Source organism: Ipomoea triloba, chromosome 4, assembly GCF_003576645.1.
Source record: "Ipomoea triloba cultivar NCNSP0323 chromosome 4, ASM357664v1".
In the NCBI taxonomy this organism is placed as follows: Eukaryota; Viridiplantae; Streptophyta; class Magnoliopsida; order Solanales; family Convolvulaceae; genus Ipomoea; species Ipomoea triloba.
In genome coordinates this window covers 34879844-34898386 of record NC_044919.1, presented here as the reverse complement: position 1 = coordinate 34898386, position 18543 = coordinate 34879844, and the positions used below count along the sequence as shown (strand labels likewise).

Here is an 18543-nt window from a genome sequence, read left to right as displayed (position 1 = left end):
TATTTATCAGTCAGCTCTTTAATGAAAAAGTAGATTTTAAAAATATGGTAACATGCTGTAAGATAATCTAATTTCAGATTATCAATAAATGATAGGATGAAACACATAGTGGCATGTTATATTTGAAATATTTAATCTTTTTTCTTGAAATTCAATTTCATTTTTTTAATGCAAAAAAAGTTTATTTTATGTTGATTCATAACGATATTGCATATAAAAAACAATAATGAAAGTTGTACATTTCTTAATTTGATAAATTATTGAAGATTTTTCCTTTTAAAGAATGAAAAGAACAAATATCTAACTCAATAGCTTGAGGTAATTTGTAAACTAGCTACTAATCTCTAAGGCCCATATTATCAATTATTGTATAGAGCAAATATCAATTTTGGTCCCACGACTATTACTAAAATAACAATTTTGGTCCATATGTCTAATTTCTATCAATTTTAGTCTCACGACTATTGTTTTAGTATCAATTTTAATCCACGACTATTATTTTAGTGCCAAAATTTATCGCGCCGGTCACCCATCCATTTAAAACGTGCAAAAATCTAAAATTGTTAAGGTTATTTTCGTCATTTTCAACTTAATACCCAATTTGAGCATGAATAAATAGATTTAAGTCATAAGACCGATCAAAATTCGCAGTTTTTATCTTTATTTTATCTTAATTTGAAGATGAGAACTGTAAATTGTGATCAGTTTTAGACTTTTAGGGCTTAAATTTCATTGTAGAGTGATTAATATTTTTTGAATGATATATCAACATTCTCAATTGGGATAAAATTTCGAAAATGAGACTCTTCCTATTTTAATTTTGTAATCTATACTTTTTACAAGAGAATGTGTTTTTACCTGAATTCTCGTATATCTATTCAAGAGGCCATGTAAAACGTGATTTTACTTTTGACAGTGTCAAAAGTAGAAAGTTACTAAAAGTGATATTGCAATATTTGACCATGGCAGATTGGAGTGGAAGTGGGCATGGCGGCGGTAATAATTATCCCATTGCCGACGTTATACTGTATTCTCATCTTTCTATTAAAGGGAATTAAAATATGAAATTCACTATTCACTATTTTGCTGCAAATTTTACTATTCTACCTTATTTATAACATTGATGAAATTATACTTTGAATTTTCCTACTTAAACGTATAAAAAAGGGCGAGGTAATATTTGTACCCAATACAAAATATATTCATAGTATTATATGTGTGTGTGTCATTTTATATGTGATTTAATGTACGAGTAAGTGTATATTACTCCGTAAATTATTAACTTAAAGTTATTAATCATTAAAATTTCATATTATTTTATTTAGTAATTTGAGTTAATATCCAAAATGATCCTCAACTATCTAAATTCAATAACAGTGAATTCACTACAACACTTACAGGTGGAAGGTCGATTTATGTCCAACAATATTCTTAAAGTCATTATTCTCTTTTCCAAACAAGCCATGGACATGGAAGTCTTCGCCAAACTAAATTGAAGGTTTAAGAATTTTAGCAACCTTCGATCTGGGGGAAAACGATTTTGACTAATTGCGGAATAGGGGGAATCAGGTTAGAATGCAAGGTAATAGTATTTAATATTTACTTCTTTGTCCTTGGAGTTTAACTCTGTCAATACAATACTAACATCGTCCATGACTAAACTCGTCACTTTGTTCATAAGTCATAATTGAAGGTAAAAAATAGATATGGTCATAATTGAGTAACTGAGTCACAAGATTTATAGCTGTAAATGGAATATTGTCCGTTTTTGTTTATTAAACTAGAATGTTTGCAAAAGTACGGAAAGTTCGAACACAAGAATGTTGTGCTACCATGCATTATATTGTTATTGTTTCTTCAATTCAATTCCATTCACTTCTCTTTCAGTCTGTCTTCATTCACGCAAACACACAAAAGTTTGCAGGAGATAATAATGGAGCAGACAAGTCCTGAATTTCCAAAGGAGATGATGAAGATGAACATATACAAGTCGAAGCTGCAAGAGTTTTGTCATGGGAAGAAATGGGCACCACCAAGGTACACATGCATGAAGGATGGAGCAGACCACATCCCTCAGTTCAAGGCTTCTGTGCTTGTCAATGGCCTCAATTTCGACACCCTCAGCCCCTGGAAATCCCGGAAAGAAGCTGATAATGAAGTTGCCAAGCTTGCCTTCCTTTACTTCTCTTCAGGTCTGTGTAGATCATGGTTGAAAAAATCGTTAAGCGCTCATCGGGGCGCCTGGGTGCGGTAGGCGGTGATTAGGCGACCTAGTCGGTGCCTAAACGGTTTTAACGCCTATGCTGCTCTTAGCCGGCCTAGTCGACCGCCTAACCGGCCAGCCGCCTAGACCACCCATTATAGTGATAAGCTAGGCGGCCAGCTATGCTTAGGCGGGATTTTTGCAACACTGATCTGAATTTGTTCATCTTTTGCTTTGATAGTTTATTCAAGTCAGAATTTGTTCATCTTTTGCCTTGTCGTCTAATGTTGTCCTTTTCACTTGATTGTAGGGAGTGGAGAACAAAAGGCTACTGAAACACACAAGAATCCTGATGATTTTGGCATTAATCCTGGTAAAGAATTCATTAATTCTGAGATTACTTTAATTTGAACAACATTTGGCTGTGTTTTTCTCTTTCTGTTTTCTCCCTTTCTTTCATTTCTGTTCTTGAAATGCCATTATCATTTGTTAATGTTGTCTGTGTGCTTAGTGAATTTCATTTTCCATGTGATCCTTCTTGAGTATCCATAGTTTCTTGATATGATGGTGGCATGCAGATTCTGAACAGCAATACAAAAAAAAGCTACAGATCTATGCGAAAAGAATGAAACTCGGTTTACCAACATATTGTGTGCAAAGGGAGGGAGTACTTGATGATCTTTGCTTCAAGGCTATAGTTTCACTTAGTGGTGAATCCTTCAAAAGTCTAGGGGGTTATAAGAGTGCAAAGGAAGCAGAAGAAGATGCTGCTCGGTTCGCTTTAATGTCACTCACCTCAGCTGCTTTTAAAGAGGTAAACTCCCAACCCAGTGCGTACTGGTTAAATCCCGCCTTATAATGCTAGCAGGCAATTTAGATTGTCCTCTACTCTCTTAGCCGTCGTCAAAGGATCACAAGGGGTTAAACCAGCCTTAGTTGCCCATAGTTGGCTGGTTCAAATTAAGAAAGTTGAGATTCGAACTCGTGACTTTGTGATTACAAGTTTGTATCCATAGCCATCTTGAATGAGATTACTATGCCAGGACTTTAAAAGAGGTAAACTCCTGGCCACTATGGTGTATACGGGTAAATCCCGCATTGTGGTGCTAGCTGACAAAGGACCACAGTAAACCAACTTAGGTTGTCCCCTACTCCCCTAACGGTTGGCAAAGGATTACAAGGGGTTAAACCAGCTTAAGTTGTCTATAGCTGGCTGGCTCAAATTAAGAAGGTTGAGATTCTAACTCGTGACCTAGTGATTACATTTTTGTATATTCTTAGCCATCTTGACTAAGGTTATCCCGCCATTTCACATATTTGATCTTTATTCAATCAAGAGGACTTTAATTTGTATCAGTCTAACTGGTTTGTTGTGTTTTGGATTTCTTTTTTAACAAGAGCGTCAAGCGTTCTTACAAAAGCCTCTTGCAAGAACTGGGACAAAGCAAAGGACTTGCCATGCCTGCATATATGACAACAATGTCTGGCAAACATCATAATCTCACATTTTTATCGAGTGTGGAAATTGATGGGAATGTTTTCCATGGGACTGCAGCAATGTCCAAGAAACAGGCTGAGAATAATGCTGCAAAGGTTGCTTACATGTCTTTGATGGGAGGTAATAAGATGCATGTTTAATTTTCCCAGTGCCTATAAAAGAGAATTGAACCTATATGACATTATATTAGTTAACTACTAAGATGGGGCATTGCTTTGCAATTCACATTGACTGATTGACATCCAATCACAGAAAAAAAGTTTTTTATTCTATATTATAAAAATAGTCAAATAGGCCTCTTACACTTTATTAGCCTGGTGAATTTAAGTCCAACAACATGTTACTTTAGTGCATGGAAGCTCAAAAACTGGTTATTGACCTGTAATAGCACAGTCACTGGATTTCAGTGACACTTGAAATGGTTGATGAATTGTTATGTTTATGAATTTGGCAGAAGAAGACCCGCTAGCCACGGACATTTCATTGGAATCTTTGTCTCTTTCGCCTAAAGCAAGCGATTCGATTGTGGATCGAAGCACCAAGGGGACAGCAGAAATGAAAACCTATCTGCTCTGCAACAGGTTCAAAGTGTATAATCACATTCCAGATATGGCCTTACCCAAAGGGACTGTTCTGCTTCCTATCAGGGATGGTGAGTGGGTTATTGCAAGCTTGGAATTCCCCAGCCAAAAGTGAGGAGGATACAAATCCTTCAATTCAAACTGAATTTGCTATGCACTTAAAAAATTATGCTATTTCTTGATTCCTACCACAAGCTTTAGCAGACAATGAACAATGTTTAATGTTTGTGTTTATGTCTAGGATGTTAATGTAGCATTTATATTTGATGTTGTTTTTGGGGATAATGTTAAGAATCATACTTGCCTTTGGTTTGTAACAAATTAGACCCGTCTGGTGCGCCATTGTAGAGCTTTTGTAGCTCTAATATGATTGGAACAAATTTCTTGAATTTCATCTTCACAGTTGCAGATGAATTAATTCCTTTTTTGAGTCCTAGTTAAATTTATTTTAAAATGATGATTTTAATGTTGGTTGCTTAGAGTATAATACTAATGATGAAACTTGAGTGATTATTGATTAATAATTAGTTTAGTAATGATTTAGGGTGATAAGTTCAAATTTATGAGATCAAATTGTAAATTATATTGGGACTGTATGGTGAACCTAAGTATATAAAAATAATTTTGTAAGTATATATAAAAAGTATGTAGTATTACTTATACTTTGTATATACACATAAAAATGACACCAACAATAATGAACTTATGTATTTGTAGTAATGCCTTTATAAGCGAATTTATGTACATACAAAATAAATGCATTTACTTTTTCAAAAAAAATAAAATAAATACATTTACTTAAAGTAATGGCTTTTATAAACTAAATTGAGATATCAAAAAGTAATGATTTTTTTATTTAAAAGAAAAAAAAAGAATATATCTGTCAATTTGTCATTTAGAATATATCATTAAAACTTTTTAATAATATATACTATAATTTTTTTTTGAAAACGAAAAATATCATCAGTCAAATGAACAATACATCCCAACAAGATTGAGTCTTAGACATTTCTACATCTATCTACAATTTTAATAAAAGCCAATAAAATTATCTCTATATCTATAATTTTAATAAGAGCCAATAAAGTTAGAGAGTTGTAACTTGTAATGATAAAAGAAATTGTTAATAATTATTATTTACTCAGATGAATGGTTCAAAACTTCAAATTATTATGATTAAAATTTTTATTTGAGATTTCCACATCTTAGTTATAATATTTTCATCCCTACATACCCACAATAGTAATACTTTCACTACCCACAATATTTTCAAATGGTTGATGAATTTTTATTCCCGTTAACTCTTCTTCCTTGATTCCTGGTATGCGCCAAGCTTCTCCAAACTCAAAGTATAACCCACAGCACAGCAGATGTTAGATTCTTTCTTCTTAATCCTTGGCAGCATAAGATTCAGGCACAGACATCGTGTAGCGCGGACGAGGGTAACGCCAGCTGCATAGAGGAAACAGGTAAGCATATGGCTTGTTTTCGATGATTCTCATTGATCTCTCGCTGAATTTGCATGCTAATTTGTTGTTTAATAATAACTTTGAAACCCAGATTTCTTTGAAATTTCTTAAACAATGACTCAGTACACTTGCACTCCAGGTGTTCGTTCTTTTACTTCTTTGAGACTGACCAATTTCTATTCTTAAAGAAATCTCTGCTATTCTAGGTTATTTGAACCCCAGATTTCTTTGAAATTTCTTAAACAATGACTCAGTACACTTTTACTCCAGGTGTTCGTTCTTTACTTCTTTGAGACTGACCAATCTCTAGGTAAGAAACTTAAACTCACCCCATTTCAATTTCAATTCATTACTTTTTTTTTTTTTTTTTTTGATTTTTTTAAAATGCCTGGTTTGATTATCTGTCCGATCTTGAGTTGGGGTTTTGAGCTTTCCTTGCATAAAGGTCATAGAATAGTTTAGTTGCTGATTTGCTTTGGGTTTTGTTGGTGAAAGAAGAAAAAGGTGGAACCTTTTTTGATTCATTGCTGCTTCCTGGCTTCACTTTCAAACTTGTTTGGTTTTATCTACTCCCAACATTCTGGCCTTTGGTAGCATATTCTTTAATTCTGTTTTAAGATTTCTGATCCTTGTATTTGGGGCGTTAATTTTTGCAAGATGTTGTTTGTTGCTCTGGGTATGATATTCTGTGTACTTTCCGCCAAGAATATGTAAAGAATAAAAATGGTGACATTGCTTATTTTCTTATTTTCATTGCTTATTTTCTTGAGTATTGTAATATCCAATAAAAATACACATTAGGCATTGATCTATTCGCGCAAAGCGCGTGTGAAAACTAGTCTGCTAACATAAATATGAGCTACCTGATTCACTGAACCACTTACATGACAAACTAATATAAATAAAATTAAAGAAGTAAAATATTTTAAACAACTTAAGATATAGAGTTCTTGAATTCGACCCATATACTCATTCCTCTTTCCCCATTCTTTTTCTTTTTATTTTCCCCCTTTTTTCACTCCCTACAAAAAGCGGGCAGAGTTTGCCGGAAGATCCATCGGAGGAGCCGAAACGGAATTAAATGGCGGTGGACGCTAGCATCGCGTCGCTGTTGGAGAAGCTCAAAGTAGAAGATCCCTACTTTCCGCCCAGACCATGGGAGTCCATTCCTTCTGAGAGCGGCCTTCCTTCTCACTCCTCGCTTCACTCTCAACATTCTTCAACTCACATCTTCTCCACCTCCGGAGTCTCTGTAAGTAGTACTGCACATTTTATTTTTTTTTTGAAAATTCATTTTATTTTATAGTTATAGTTATTTCAATGCTAAATTGATGCGTATGGACTATGGAGTGCATGATAGAGCGTGTAGCTCTTGATGAGCAATGCATTTCGCGTAACAGTCCATTTGGTGTAATGAAAGAGTAGAATTTTGTTCCCTTAACTTGAAAAGAAGGTGGACAGGGAAACCAGTGAAATGCTGACTGGATTTTGTGGAGTAATTGTAATTCTGGAGTTGAACACAAATTTTATTGCTGAACACGGTTAGCAATTCTTAATGATGCTTTGTCTTAAAAAATGATTAATAGCTATCAAGCATTGTTAATGAGATGGCTGTTCAAAAAGTGTTGCATTACCCCGGAGAAGGCAAAAGGAACAGCTTTATTACCATTAATCTGGTCCATCTGGAGGCATGTGTATCCCCTTAAGAATTCTTGCATTGCTTTCAAGTCAAACACACTAAACAACACCACATGAGATGTATATCTAAGAATGTTTCCATCATTAATTTTGACTGGAAACCTAAAAGAATTCAGTAATCATAAATTCAAACATGGAGATTTGAAAAATTAAACTATCTGCAACAATTTATCATGATACTAACAAAACAACACAAAACTTAAGAAGAGCGGGGGTTCACTTTATTGTTTGCCCAATGCTCTTCATATTTTCTAGAACATGATTTGTTGATGACGAGGAATGAAATAATGAAATTATATTATAGGGATTTCTTGTCTTCTATAAACATCAGATACCAACAATCCAACACAGAAATAAAAGACTAGCGAGTATTTATCTGAACAAAGATTTCCAAAACTACAGGATATTTGTGAGTGCTACATTAGAAAAAATTCTGTTTTCCTAGCACAAAAAGAGATCCAAGAATTCCACTCTCTCCTATTGTAAATGTACTGGTAAGTAACAATCAATACAGACTCTTGCTTTTCTTTTAAATTAACTACTCAAAAAAAAAGGGTTAAATCTCTATCTGAAATCTGCATCTAATGAATTACAAGGTCTATGATAACAAAGCTTTGAGTTGAACTTCACATGGCCATAGTCCTTCCTTGTGTTTCATTGTAATTGAAAATTGAACTATACTTGCATAATTTTGTTGAATCAAGTTTTTTTTGACTTTTTTTTTTGGTTTTTAAAATTATTTTTTCCTGTGTGTTACAGGAGTCTAGTTTGGTGAGGCTAGCATTGAATGCTTTGCAAGGTGTTGAATCAGCTTTAATATCAATTGGGGAACTCTCCTATTTATTTTGCTCTGAGTCAGCTGATAGATCGTTTCATTGCATTCCAAGTTTGTGGACCAGGAGTTCTAGCACTTTGGCATTAGGAAATCTACTGAAGTCCATAGGGCGCTTTGGTTGCATTATTTTTCTCATCCACAAGTTTGTTTCTTATTTTACAAGTTCAAGTGCAGATTGTAAATCAGGACCTGATGAAATTCTAGGCAACAATTCAAATGTAGCTGGCAGCTGCCAGTTGAAAAATCATACACTTGTTAATCAGGCTTTTGCAGTTGCTGTGGGAAAGGTTTTAGAAGGTTACATTTCTGCACTCAATAGTTTGCTTTCATCTGTGAGCTTAAGACGCAGCTCCAAGGCTACTGATGGAGGCTGCCTTACAAGTGTTGGTAATTCTGAGATCACAGTGTTGGAGGTTTATCTGCACACTATGGGCTTAAGGGCTCAAATGGAAGCACTTGGAAATATCTGCAATCTGTGTGATTTAGCTCTTTCTTTTCCACAATTGCCTTTTAAAGACTTAATGGCTAAAGCTGACCTAGAAATTCATAATTTCCCAAGAAGTGGTGCACTGATAACATTTTTATACTTACAGCTAAAGGTTAGAGTTATGCGGTAGTTCAATTTTATCTATTAAGTATGAATAAACACCCTTGATAGATGCTATAAGAGAAACCTTTTTTATTTTTATTTTTAGTGGGGAATGATTTCCAAGATTCTTTCACTTGTTATTTGGGTCTGCCACCTAATAGTTTTTCAATGTAAACTTCTCTCTAGGCTGCTGATCCTGCTCATTGTGCTCTCCTCAAGTTCCTCTTTCTCCGGTCTTGGGAACCTTATTGCGGATTTATTAGATCATGGATTTATGAAGGCAGGATCAATGATCCTTTCAAAGAGTTTGTAGTGGAACTTTTTGTTGATCTACCTGATCATGCTGTGGATGTCACTGGAACATGTAATGAGTTCCCAATAGCTAGTGTCAAGGTAATGCTATCACTTGTTCCATGGAAGCTTTAGATTACGATTTTCAGTGTTACCATATTTCTTTGTTCCTTTAAAATCAGTTCTTTGATTAACAAATCAATATCTCAGGTACGAGATGGAGTTGCAGTCCCTATCTTCTTAGAGGATTTTCTTGTTCCGCTCTTCAGAGCAGGCCAACAGCTTCAAGTGATTATGAAGTTGCTTGAGTTATCCAATAATATTGGAGCAATAAATGGTTCTTACGAAGAGTTTCTTCCTGGTTGTAATGGTTTTTCAAGCAAATATCCTAGCTTTTCTTCATCACTAACATTTGACAAAGGAACAATTGAAGCAATCGTGCTGGCAAGAAACAGTTTTTACCTACAGTTACTGGAAAAAATTGATAATATTTTTTCCAAATTTGAATTTAGAACTCAAGGGGTAATGTCTATTTACTACAGAGAAGCAAAAAGTTCTGAATATTTGTGCATATATTATTAAGATGTGTAGGCATACTATGATTACATGCACAATAACAAGAATGCAACTTGTCTAAATGAATCCATGTCTCTGACCTTTCACTCTAGGGGATATCAATAGAGAAAAAAGAGCAGTTCTCTGAAAATTATGATAGCATATAAAATCAAAATCTTAATGTATTGAATGGACATTGGTGCTTACCAAAGAATAAAGGGGCACCAGATCCACTGATATTGTAAAGTTTGTCTTCTCTTTTCAATTTTCAGACTCTTGTCTTCACGGTGTGCTCACTAATCTAGAAAACAGTTCTCTTTTTGCACTCATGCATTTTAGGTTTTAAAGTTCTGCTTATGCACTTCTTATCAGTTCTCTTTTTCATACTTTAATAAGAGAGAGTTTGCTGTTGCACACCTTTGACGGAAATGTCATTTAACATTTTTCGATGGTAGTAAGGTACAGTATATTTTTTGTTCCTCAAACCAATTGCAATTATCTTGAGGATGCCAGCTTTGTGCAGACATATACCGCAATTTGTACTTTTATTTTCTATGTGCCTTCTTGTTGATAGAACTAGATTGTTAGTGCTGAATGCCATCCTTTAACTTTATTCTTTACATGTAATACCAGTCTACCACTATTATAAAAGATTTATTGAAAGTGAGGACTAGTGTACTCACCTCTTGGTTAATTGTATGGAAAATTTTTTATTCCTCAGATTTTGCTATATGGAGTTCAAGCAATACATGCAAACTGTGGAAGGAGTCAAAAGTCTTCTGAACTAATTGCACTGGATGATAACTTGATTATGCCTCCAAGTGAAATAAAAACTCAGGAATTGTAAGTCACTAAGTTGTGAATGCTTTTACTTTTCACTTTAGGATACACGACTCTCTGCCGCAGGACCATGAGGATCTGTTTATATCCTATCTGCACATCTGTCATGCTTTTATCTAACTTTTCATCTCTCTATATATTATGAATGCATTTACATTCTCTTGACATTCAATCCTTGTCTCTTAAGAGCTGTCTAAAGGTGACCAAGGATAGAATCTTTTGACATTCAATCCTTGTCTCTTGAGATCTGTCAAAAGGTGACCAAGGATTGAATCTTCTGAACTTGCAAACCTGAATAGTTGTCACACCTCATTGACTGCCCCACCAATATGGGACAAGGCAAAGGACACCAAAGTATAATTGAGGATCCAATGAGCTTATCCATGTTCTGGGTTGCAGTTCTGGGTTCATGTATGGCAGCATGAGGTCTCACAACCTTTGTGTCACTGTTAAGTCTGTTTTACATTTTCCATGTTCTTTAACTATTCACTTTTATGTATTGAGTCATTTCACTGTTGTTAACACATTGGCACGTGTGTTTCTTAGGTCTGATGGTGCTTCTGAAGTATCTATCACAGATGATGAGTTTTCCTATGCTGAAGATGTCATGGAATTATCTGAATCCTCATCTTTAGAAAATTTTGAAGAGCAATCTGAGCCTGAGGATTTGACTCATATTACTGATAAGCGACTGGAGCCAAGTTATCTTTCTGCTTTGAGTTTCTTTACAAATGATTCATTGCAAAAGCTGCCCCAAGATGAGATTTCATGCAATTCAAAACCTTTTCTGGGTGAAAAATGTGAAAGAAAAGACCCTACTGTAGAAGAGCAAAGTTTATTACTTGCTCCTGAGGCCAAAGGTACAGAAATTGGATGCCAACTGTCTGATCATATTCTTAAAAATCCCTTTAACATTGACTCCAGGAACAACGGAAATTTTTCATTCCTTACAATTATTCACAAATTGAAGGTAAGTGGTGATAGTCAGATGACCGAAATTTTGGATTGTGGTGAGTCCATTCTACACAAAAGTGCTTCAGTACAGAAGGCTGATAGCAAGCATCAGTACCAAGATGATACTTTTCAAAATTCAAGTAGTTTTTCTTCATGGAGAATGTACCATTCTAATTTTTTCAATATGAATCCAAGTTTGACCAAAAGTTCTCTTTTTAAGCCAAAGTCCAGTACAGGAGAAAGATGGCACCAAAAAGAACCTTTATCCTGTTTTGACTTTACATCTGTAAGAGATCCTTGTAAGTTATACACAGAGAAGTTGGATTATAGAACAACACAACATTTTGGAGCTGAACTTTCAGTTCTGACTGATAGTACTGGTACTACTGCCATTTCTACAAGTGATCTGTTTGATCAAGAAAGCCATGATCACAAAAACTCAGAGAAAGAGGGGAAGCTCTCTTATGCTTCACCTGTAAGTTCAAAAACTAATGCTAGAGAAGTCTCATCACTTGCAAATACCAATGGTGGGAGTGGGTGGGTCAGTCTGCTTGGTTGCTCTAACATAACAACAAATGCAGCTGCTAGATATCATGGGTCTAGTTTGGTGACTGTTAATGAGATTCCATTGGATTATATTCTCAAGAAGTGCTTATTGGATGAGATTTTGCTTCAGTATCCTTGTCTATTCTATGCTCACAGCTGCAGATTCAAATTCTGTCTGTAAATCAGCCTTTACTTTTTCTTGTTGGTTTTATTACCTTTTTGATTCTTTATTCTATAAAATGATATTATTTGGCCCTAGCAAAAAAAATTGTACCAGCATTTCTGTGTTATCTCAATTTCCCCAGTCAATTTAACTTTACCTTTGTTGCTTGTTTAGTTATAACTCTTGACGTATTGATTCCTTGACATTAGTAGATATAAGTATCTGAGCAAGTTGACCATAAAGTTGTTTGAAAAAGGATTTGAATTGCAAGAACATCTGTTATCACTAAGGAGGTACCATTTAATGGAAGTAGCAGACTGGGCAGATTTGTTCATCACATCACTTCTGCGTCATGTATGTTGTATCATTCATACTATGTCTTTTCTAAGTATTAAATTTCTTCTGTTGCATCTCTTCTAATGCTTTTCTGTCCGATTCTCTCTCAACCCAGAAATGGTATGTCTTAGAGGCTGAAAAGAGGATATCAGATATTCAAGGTGTTCTTGAGTTGTCAGTTCAGAGATCTTCGTGTGAAGGAGACCTGAATAGAGATCGATTATATGTTTACATGAAAGATGCTATGGCTACAGGCCCATTTCATGGTACAGTGCATTTTCAAATATTAGTCATGACTCGTGACTTTCACTCTTTCCATGTATCTGCAATGCCAACTTCTTTGTGTGTGTGTGCTTTTTTGTTTTTTTGTTTTTTGTTTTTTTGTTTTTTTTTGTTTTTTTTGTTTTTTTTTTGTTTTTTTTGTTTTTTTGTTTTTTGTTTTTTTTTTTAACTCTGCTTTTAACTTTCATCATATGTGGCAGGTATACACTCCTTTGATTTTCTTGGCTTGGGTTACCGAGTGGATTGGCCTATCAGTATCATTTTAACCCCTGGTGCATTGAAAATATACTCAGAGATATTTAGTTTTCTGATACAAGTCAAGCTTGCACTTATTTCTTTAAGTGATGCATGGAGCTCACTAAAGGTGAGGACTTTAAATTGACTCGGCTCAATGATCTATTTTCCCTCTCTGTATATTTGAGCTGCAATATGCTTCTGTGCTTGATGCTACCAAAAAACTGAACTCTACCAAGTTTGGGCTTGACTTGGTGAACCAAATTACTGAGTTGCATGAACATGGACATGTCTTTTATATTGGCACTGAAAGAAACCTGTGGTGCTGCACATACTTATTGAAAAGCATAATACACAAATTGGCACATTTATAGTTTAGTATAATTTATAATGATTTTAATCTATTCATTGCAAGACATTTCTTCTTTCTAGTCTTGATTGGTTAGTCTGCCTTTGTTTCTGGGTTCATGGAAACTTTTTTCTTGGACACTTATAGTTTTGGTGAATTCTCTTTTTTGGGTTGTCAGAATCACACTGAATTGTGCAAGAAGAATTGTCATTTTGAGGCACAAGATATGAAATCAGATCAGATATCTATCTTAACGAAAACCAGGTATGTCAGGAGTCTTGTCCCTTGTATGCTTGCTATCATTATTGCTTGTGTTATCTAGAATTGCATACAGCGAGATGTATCATAGACTGCTCTGCTATTTTTGTTTGTTAAGGTTTCATAATGTTTTCTATTGATTAATGTTACGACTCATTCCTTCTTGCAAGTGCTAACTCAGGAATAACATTTTCTTACTTCATTCTTTTCTGATTTAAGAGATCACCATGATCTGTCAGAAAATTTGGCCTTAAGTGTCAAGTGGGGTGGTTGTTTTTGAGATAGAGGGAGGAGTATTAAGAGGATTTCTTGTACCTAAGGACCCATCACTTATGTTGTTCAGTAACTTTGTAACAGGGGCTTAAGATGCCCTTTGGCCATGTCATTCAATGCACCACTTTGATCTTGAGCATGGTCTTTGTGTTAAAGATGCAGCATTAGAGAATACATAAAACTAAGTTGATCTTATAATCTACTGCCCAACCTGAAATTATCTTCTGCAGACTGCAATGAGATGTTTGTATATCACATTCTTACTAAATTTATGATTTTCAAGGGAAGTTCTACGTTCCAATGTGTTTTCCTTGTTAAATTTCAGGCACCAGCTTAATCATTTTGTATCTGCAGTGCAGCAATATGTACAATCTCAATTATCCCATGTTTCCTGGTGCAGGTTCATGCACTCCCTTAAGCACAAGGTTTGCCACAGTTCCTATCCCAGTCTATATTGGATTCACTTATTCCCATTTATTTTTGTTCAAAGTTCTGAATTTGAACAACTTTTGTTGTATTGAACATGCCATTGCTCTATGGGCGGTGCTATTGGTGTTCAATGAATGAATTAATTGTTTGCCATTTATTCAAGACATTTCCACTTTAGTGGCTGAGGTGATGAATCATGTCTGTTCTCTGGTAGCTAGCAAATTTGCTCTTATAAGTATTGTAATTTAAGTCTCTAATTAATTCATTCATTACTTGATGTTTTCATCTGATCGCTTTACACAATGATATTCTTTTATCTATTATTTGAAGGAATAAAACAAATTCTGTTGTTTTGTTTCTTCTCTGGACATCTGATGTAGTGATGTCTGAAAATATTCTACCAACAAGGTTCCAATATTCAGAGTAAAATGTTGTGATCTGAATTAAACTCAGGCAGTAAAATTTCTTTCAACCCATTACAAAAGTTCCTAATATCTCTTTGCTTAATCTAGTATCCCTTGAAAGTGATTGCAGTTGTAGACTAATTGTATCCTTCAGATGGATCCAGATAAATATTTCTTGCCATTGTTTAATGAAAGTGATACCACTACCCCTCCCTATTGCTCAATGTTTGTTGATTTATTACATAGTTTTTAAGTAAAAAGAAATAATGCATTTCTAAAGTAATAAAAGTTACTCTGAAAATAATGAAAACAAAGGTGTAATCATTATGCTTGTGGAAGTGTTCAAAGTTTGTAGTTTTTACATGTTATGGAATATATAAGTACTATGGGATCTATATATATTAGGCAGCCGGGAGATTTATAGGGATTTGAGTAGGTAGTCATATGGAAACTTATTTCGTTATCAGAAGTCTTCTAGCATGTATTTATAGGATTGTGTGATCTCTTTTCAATGAACAACATATTCAGAAATCTTCTCTTTACTTTCGTAACAGTACAAACTTATATATAGTTGAATTCTCAGAATCGAGCCATGTGGTGAGTTTCTAATGAAATTTTTAGTGCATACTCAAATACTATCAGTTCCTGCTAGATTTGTAACTAAACTGATACAAGTTTTATCTGGACAACGTCTTAATCTCCTTCTTACATCTGTCCTTTTTAGGTCAGAGACATGATGGACTTTGAGCTGGTGCATATGTCATATCTCAATGAATCACGACATATGTAAGCTTAGCTTGCTTGTTCATATATCTGTCTCTCTTTTATCCCTCTAAAATGACTTATGGCTGTATAGGCATATTTCAGAAGATATATGTATAATCTACACACCACATAGGAAATTGATGCTCTGTCCAGCTAGTAGAGATAGAGACATTAAACTTTTGATATTAGTAACCAGTAACCACTGCTATAATTTGATCTGACAAGCTTCCTTTACACTAAGTTGATTAACCCTACAAACAAGAACTGGAGATTGAATGTGCTTACTACTTACTAGATGCATATAGATTTTGGAGCAGGCTAGTTTTAGGCCTAATAACTGCTGCTTGAGTGGTTGAAAACCTGAGATAAGAATGCAGAAATGAGGATAATCAACAACGTTCAGCATGAACAAGATTAGATAAGAAGAGAAAATGGAGTAAATCTGAAAGGCAAGAGCTTCTAGGGCTAAAGGAAGCCAAGAGAGCGGTTGTACACAGTACACTTGTACCTAAAATATACTTATATACCTGTGTTTCTTTTGTTATATGCCAACCTTCTTGGACTTTTCCTTGGTTTGTCATGCTTCTAACAGAAACATTTTAGTTTGTCAAACACTCTTTAGAATTATGTACTGAATATCATTATGTGAATTTGATTGATTTTCGAAGTATGTTGCAGATGTTTCTTATCTGAGGAAACCCAACCAATTGCCCACAACATACAACAGATTTTGCAGTCAGCAGTAGACTTCCGGTCTTCTCTGGCTGGTAACATTTTCAAATCTGGGCTAAATGAAAAAGAAGGTCGGGTTGATCTTCATCAGACAGACATGTCCCAGGTATGAGTTTGCCTTACATCTATGGATTTTTGTTTTTTTTTTGTACAATATTAGTATCTTTATTATCACTGTCATTGAATGGCTTAAAGATGGCTAAATGTTATCTATTGTGCTCAACTGTTGAACATCTGTTCATTTCGGACATTACTTCATGGTACCAAGCTTTGGACATTACTTCTCTTAGAACAGAAAGATTAGAACCTCCTTCCCAAAATTGTAATATGATGCATGAGTCTTGTGCAGCAGATAAAACCTTTACTTTTTTAATGTGTCCTTACTAGTGCTTTGACATTGCCTTACCTTAGATCCTTAGAACCTGAAAGAAACCGAGAAGTAAAATATTAGAATGGATGTAGTTGACCTACCCTAAATTGAGATTAAGGCTTAGTTTAGTTGTACTGGCCATTCTGAATTCACTTTTATTTTCTATGCAACATTTATAATGCTCTGTATACTAGTATATGATTTACAAGTTCCAAAATTGTACTTTGTAATTCATGAAGAAATCTTAATTTTCCTTTACTATTTCAATATAACAAGTTTGTCAACGTTTATGATTTTATTCTACATCTCCAACTCTCCAAGTTTGTTAATTATAACTTGGCGGAGGCCTGGAGGGTGTGACTGACCATGTCAGCAGGGGGATGTCTTTTAATTTTGCCTAATTATGGAGAGATTGCTGATTAGCAATAGACATTAGGGTGCGTTTACTAACCAGAGAAATTCTTTATTTTTTTAGAGGAAAAATTGGAAGAAGGAAAATAGAAAATGTGTTTATTTATACATATCTCCAATTTGAAAATGGAAAACGGAAAACAAGATAAAAAAACTGGAGAATTAAAGCAAACGTATTTGGAAACATCATACTTAAATGTGAGATGAATTGTAGATAGAAAATATTTGGATGATAGTGATTATGCAATGTAGTCTAATATCTTTTTGAAGATGATAAACTAACTGGTAAAATCTGTTGGTGAGGGTGCAGGTGCTTTCCATAAGAAATACATTCATGAAGAGCGTCAACGATTTGTATCAATGTTATCTCAAGTCCCCTAAACACGATGACTTTGGTCTCTCACATCTATGGGGTTATATCAATTACAACGAATATTACAGCGATGTTATTGGCCAACCAATGGGCCTCGGAAGTTTTCCTATCTGAAACTTTCAATGTGCACAGCAAGAGATTGGTTTGTTGTCTAAAGCGATGGGTGTGTTGATGAGGCAGGAGCTTTGATGGTTGCTATAAATCATCAAGACATGTGCACCCAGGGTCAGGGTGGGTGGGTCCTTTAAACTTTGGAGTCCCCTTATGTACCAATTATGGATGAATCTCCCCTTGCACAGATAGCCCACACCCTTTATAGTCCTGTACGAAATTATTGGTTCATTTAAGGTGGTTAAGTCATAGAAGATGTAGATGTTTTTGTTTTTGTTTTTGTTTTTTTTTTTTTTCAGGGAGGATTTTCTTAAGGCATGCTACAGAGTGCAGTTTCAAAAAGTGAGTGTATTCGTAAGTAGATACGGAGTACAATTTGTTAGTTGTTGCGTGTATATTAGGCATCCCTACTTGATTGTACTAGTTAGAATTCGGCAGTGTAAATTATGGAAAATATTACTTTGACTCTCAAATTCTATTATTTACTTTTACTTCTTCACACAAAAGTTTGATGTTAACACTTTTCTTGGGAAAGTCTGATGTTAACACTTTTCTTGGGACTCACAGGATGAAGATAATCTATGATATAAAAGTGAGGGAGTTAAAATGAGAGTCCATGTAGTAAAACTCGTAAATTATACATGTATATATTCAGCGGCGCTTTTATTTTATTTTATTTTTTTTTTTTTTTTGAGGATTATTAAGTTAGCAGGTTGGCAAAGGCAGACAAAAACAAGATATGGTGTTCAAAGATGGTTACAACATAGGATGGCGAAGTGCCTCCAATGCCACATGGATTGCCTGTACTATACTGCTTACTACAGTAGTTCATATCTTCTTCAAGTACGCTTTAAAATATTGTTTTTCTATAAGATAAAAATCATAAATAATTTAATTTTTATACAATTATTTTAGGACAGATATAAAGTTTGGGAAATTAAGTCAAATCTTTTTTAAAAAAATTAAATCTATTTAGAAAAAGTAGGAACGTGTT

The 18543-nt window shown here is 34.6% G+C and overlaps 2 protein-coding genes across 4 annotated transcripts; both read left to right on the top strand.

Moving 5' to 3' along the window:
• Positions 1–1933: 1933 nt before the first annotated feature.
• LOC116016215 (double-stranded RNA-binding protein 1-like) lies at positions 1934–4397 on the top strand. Its single transcript, XM_031256374.1, has 5 exons — positions 1934–2192; positions 2514–2576; positions 2782–3017; positions 3602–3821; positions 4156–4397. Exons 1-5 carry the CDS (start codon positions 1934–1936, stop codon positions 4395–4397), a joined length of 1020 nt encoding a protein of 339 aa, XP_031112234.1.
• A 1129-nt stretch (positions 4398–5526) lies between these two features.
• Positions 5527–18040, top strand: LOC116015469. 3 transcript variants are annotated; one of them, XM_031255541.1, is made up of 16 exons: positions 5528–5751; positions 6022–6061; positions 6784–7003; positions 8209–8883; positions 9060–9266; positions 9375–9686; positions 10441–10562; positions 11106–12188; positions 12435–12576; positions 12674–12824; positions 13041–13204; positions 13602–13687; positions 14280–14379; positions 15512–15573; positions 16231–16390; positions 17376–18040. In XM_031255541.1, exons 3-16 carry the CDS (start codon positions 6833–6835, stop codon positions 17550–17552), a joined length of 3612 nt encoding a protein of 1203 aa, XP_031111401.1. In that variant the 5' UTR covers positions 5528–5751; positions 6022–6061; positions 6784–6832; the 3' UTR covers positions 17553–18040. The 3 variants fall into 3 exon arrangements, with proteins under 3 accessions (XP_031111403.1, XP_031111401.1, XP_031111402.1); XM_031255542.1 differs by lacking the exon at positions 6022–6061; XM_031255543.1 differs by lacking the exons at positions 15512–15573; positions 17376–18040 and having other exon boundaries at positions 5527–5751; positions 16231–16377.
• Positions 18041–18543: the final 503 nt, after the last annotated feature.

Coding starts and splice junctions, on each gene's coding strand:
- LOC116016215 (XM_031256374.1), top strand. CDS start 1,934: ATGGAGCAGACAAGTCCTGAATTTCCAAAGGAGATGATGAAGATGAAC. Junction 2,193..2,513: donor CTTCCTTTACTTCTCTTCAG/GTCTGTGTAGAT, acceptor ACTTGATTGTAG/GGAGTGGAGAACAAAAGGCT. Junction 3,018..3,601: donor CCTCAGCTGCTTTTAAAGAG/GTAAACTCCCAA, acceptor TTTTTTAACAAG/AGCGTCAAGCGTTCTTACAA.
- LOC116015469 (XM_031255542.1), top strand. CDS start 6,833: ATGGCGGTGGACGCTAGCATCGCGTCGCTGTTGGAGAAGCTCAAAGTA. Junction 12,577..12,673: donor TCACATCACTTCTGCGTCAT/GTATGTTGTATC, acceptor CTCTCAACCCAG/AAATGGTATGTCTTAGAGGC. Junction 14,380..15,511: donor TGCACTCCCTTAAGCACAAG/GTTTGCCACAGT, acceptor TGTCCTTTTTAG/GTCAGAGACATGATGGACTT.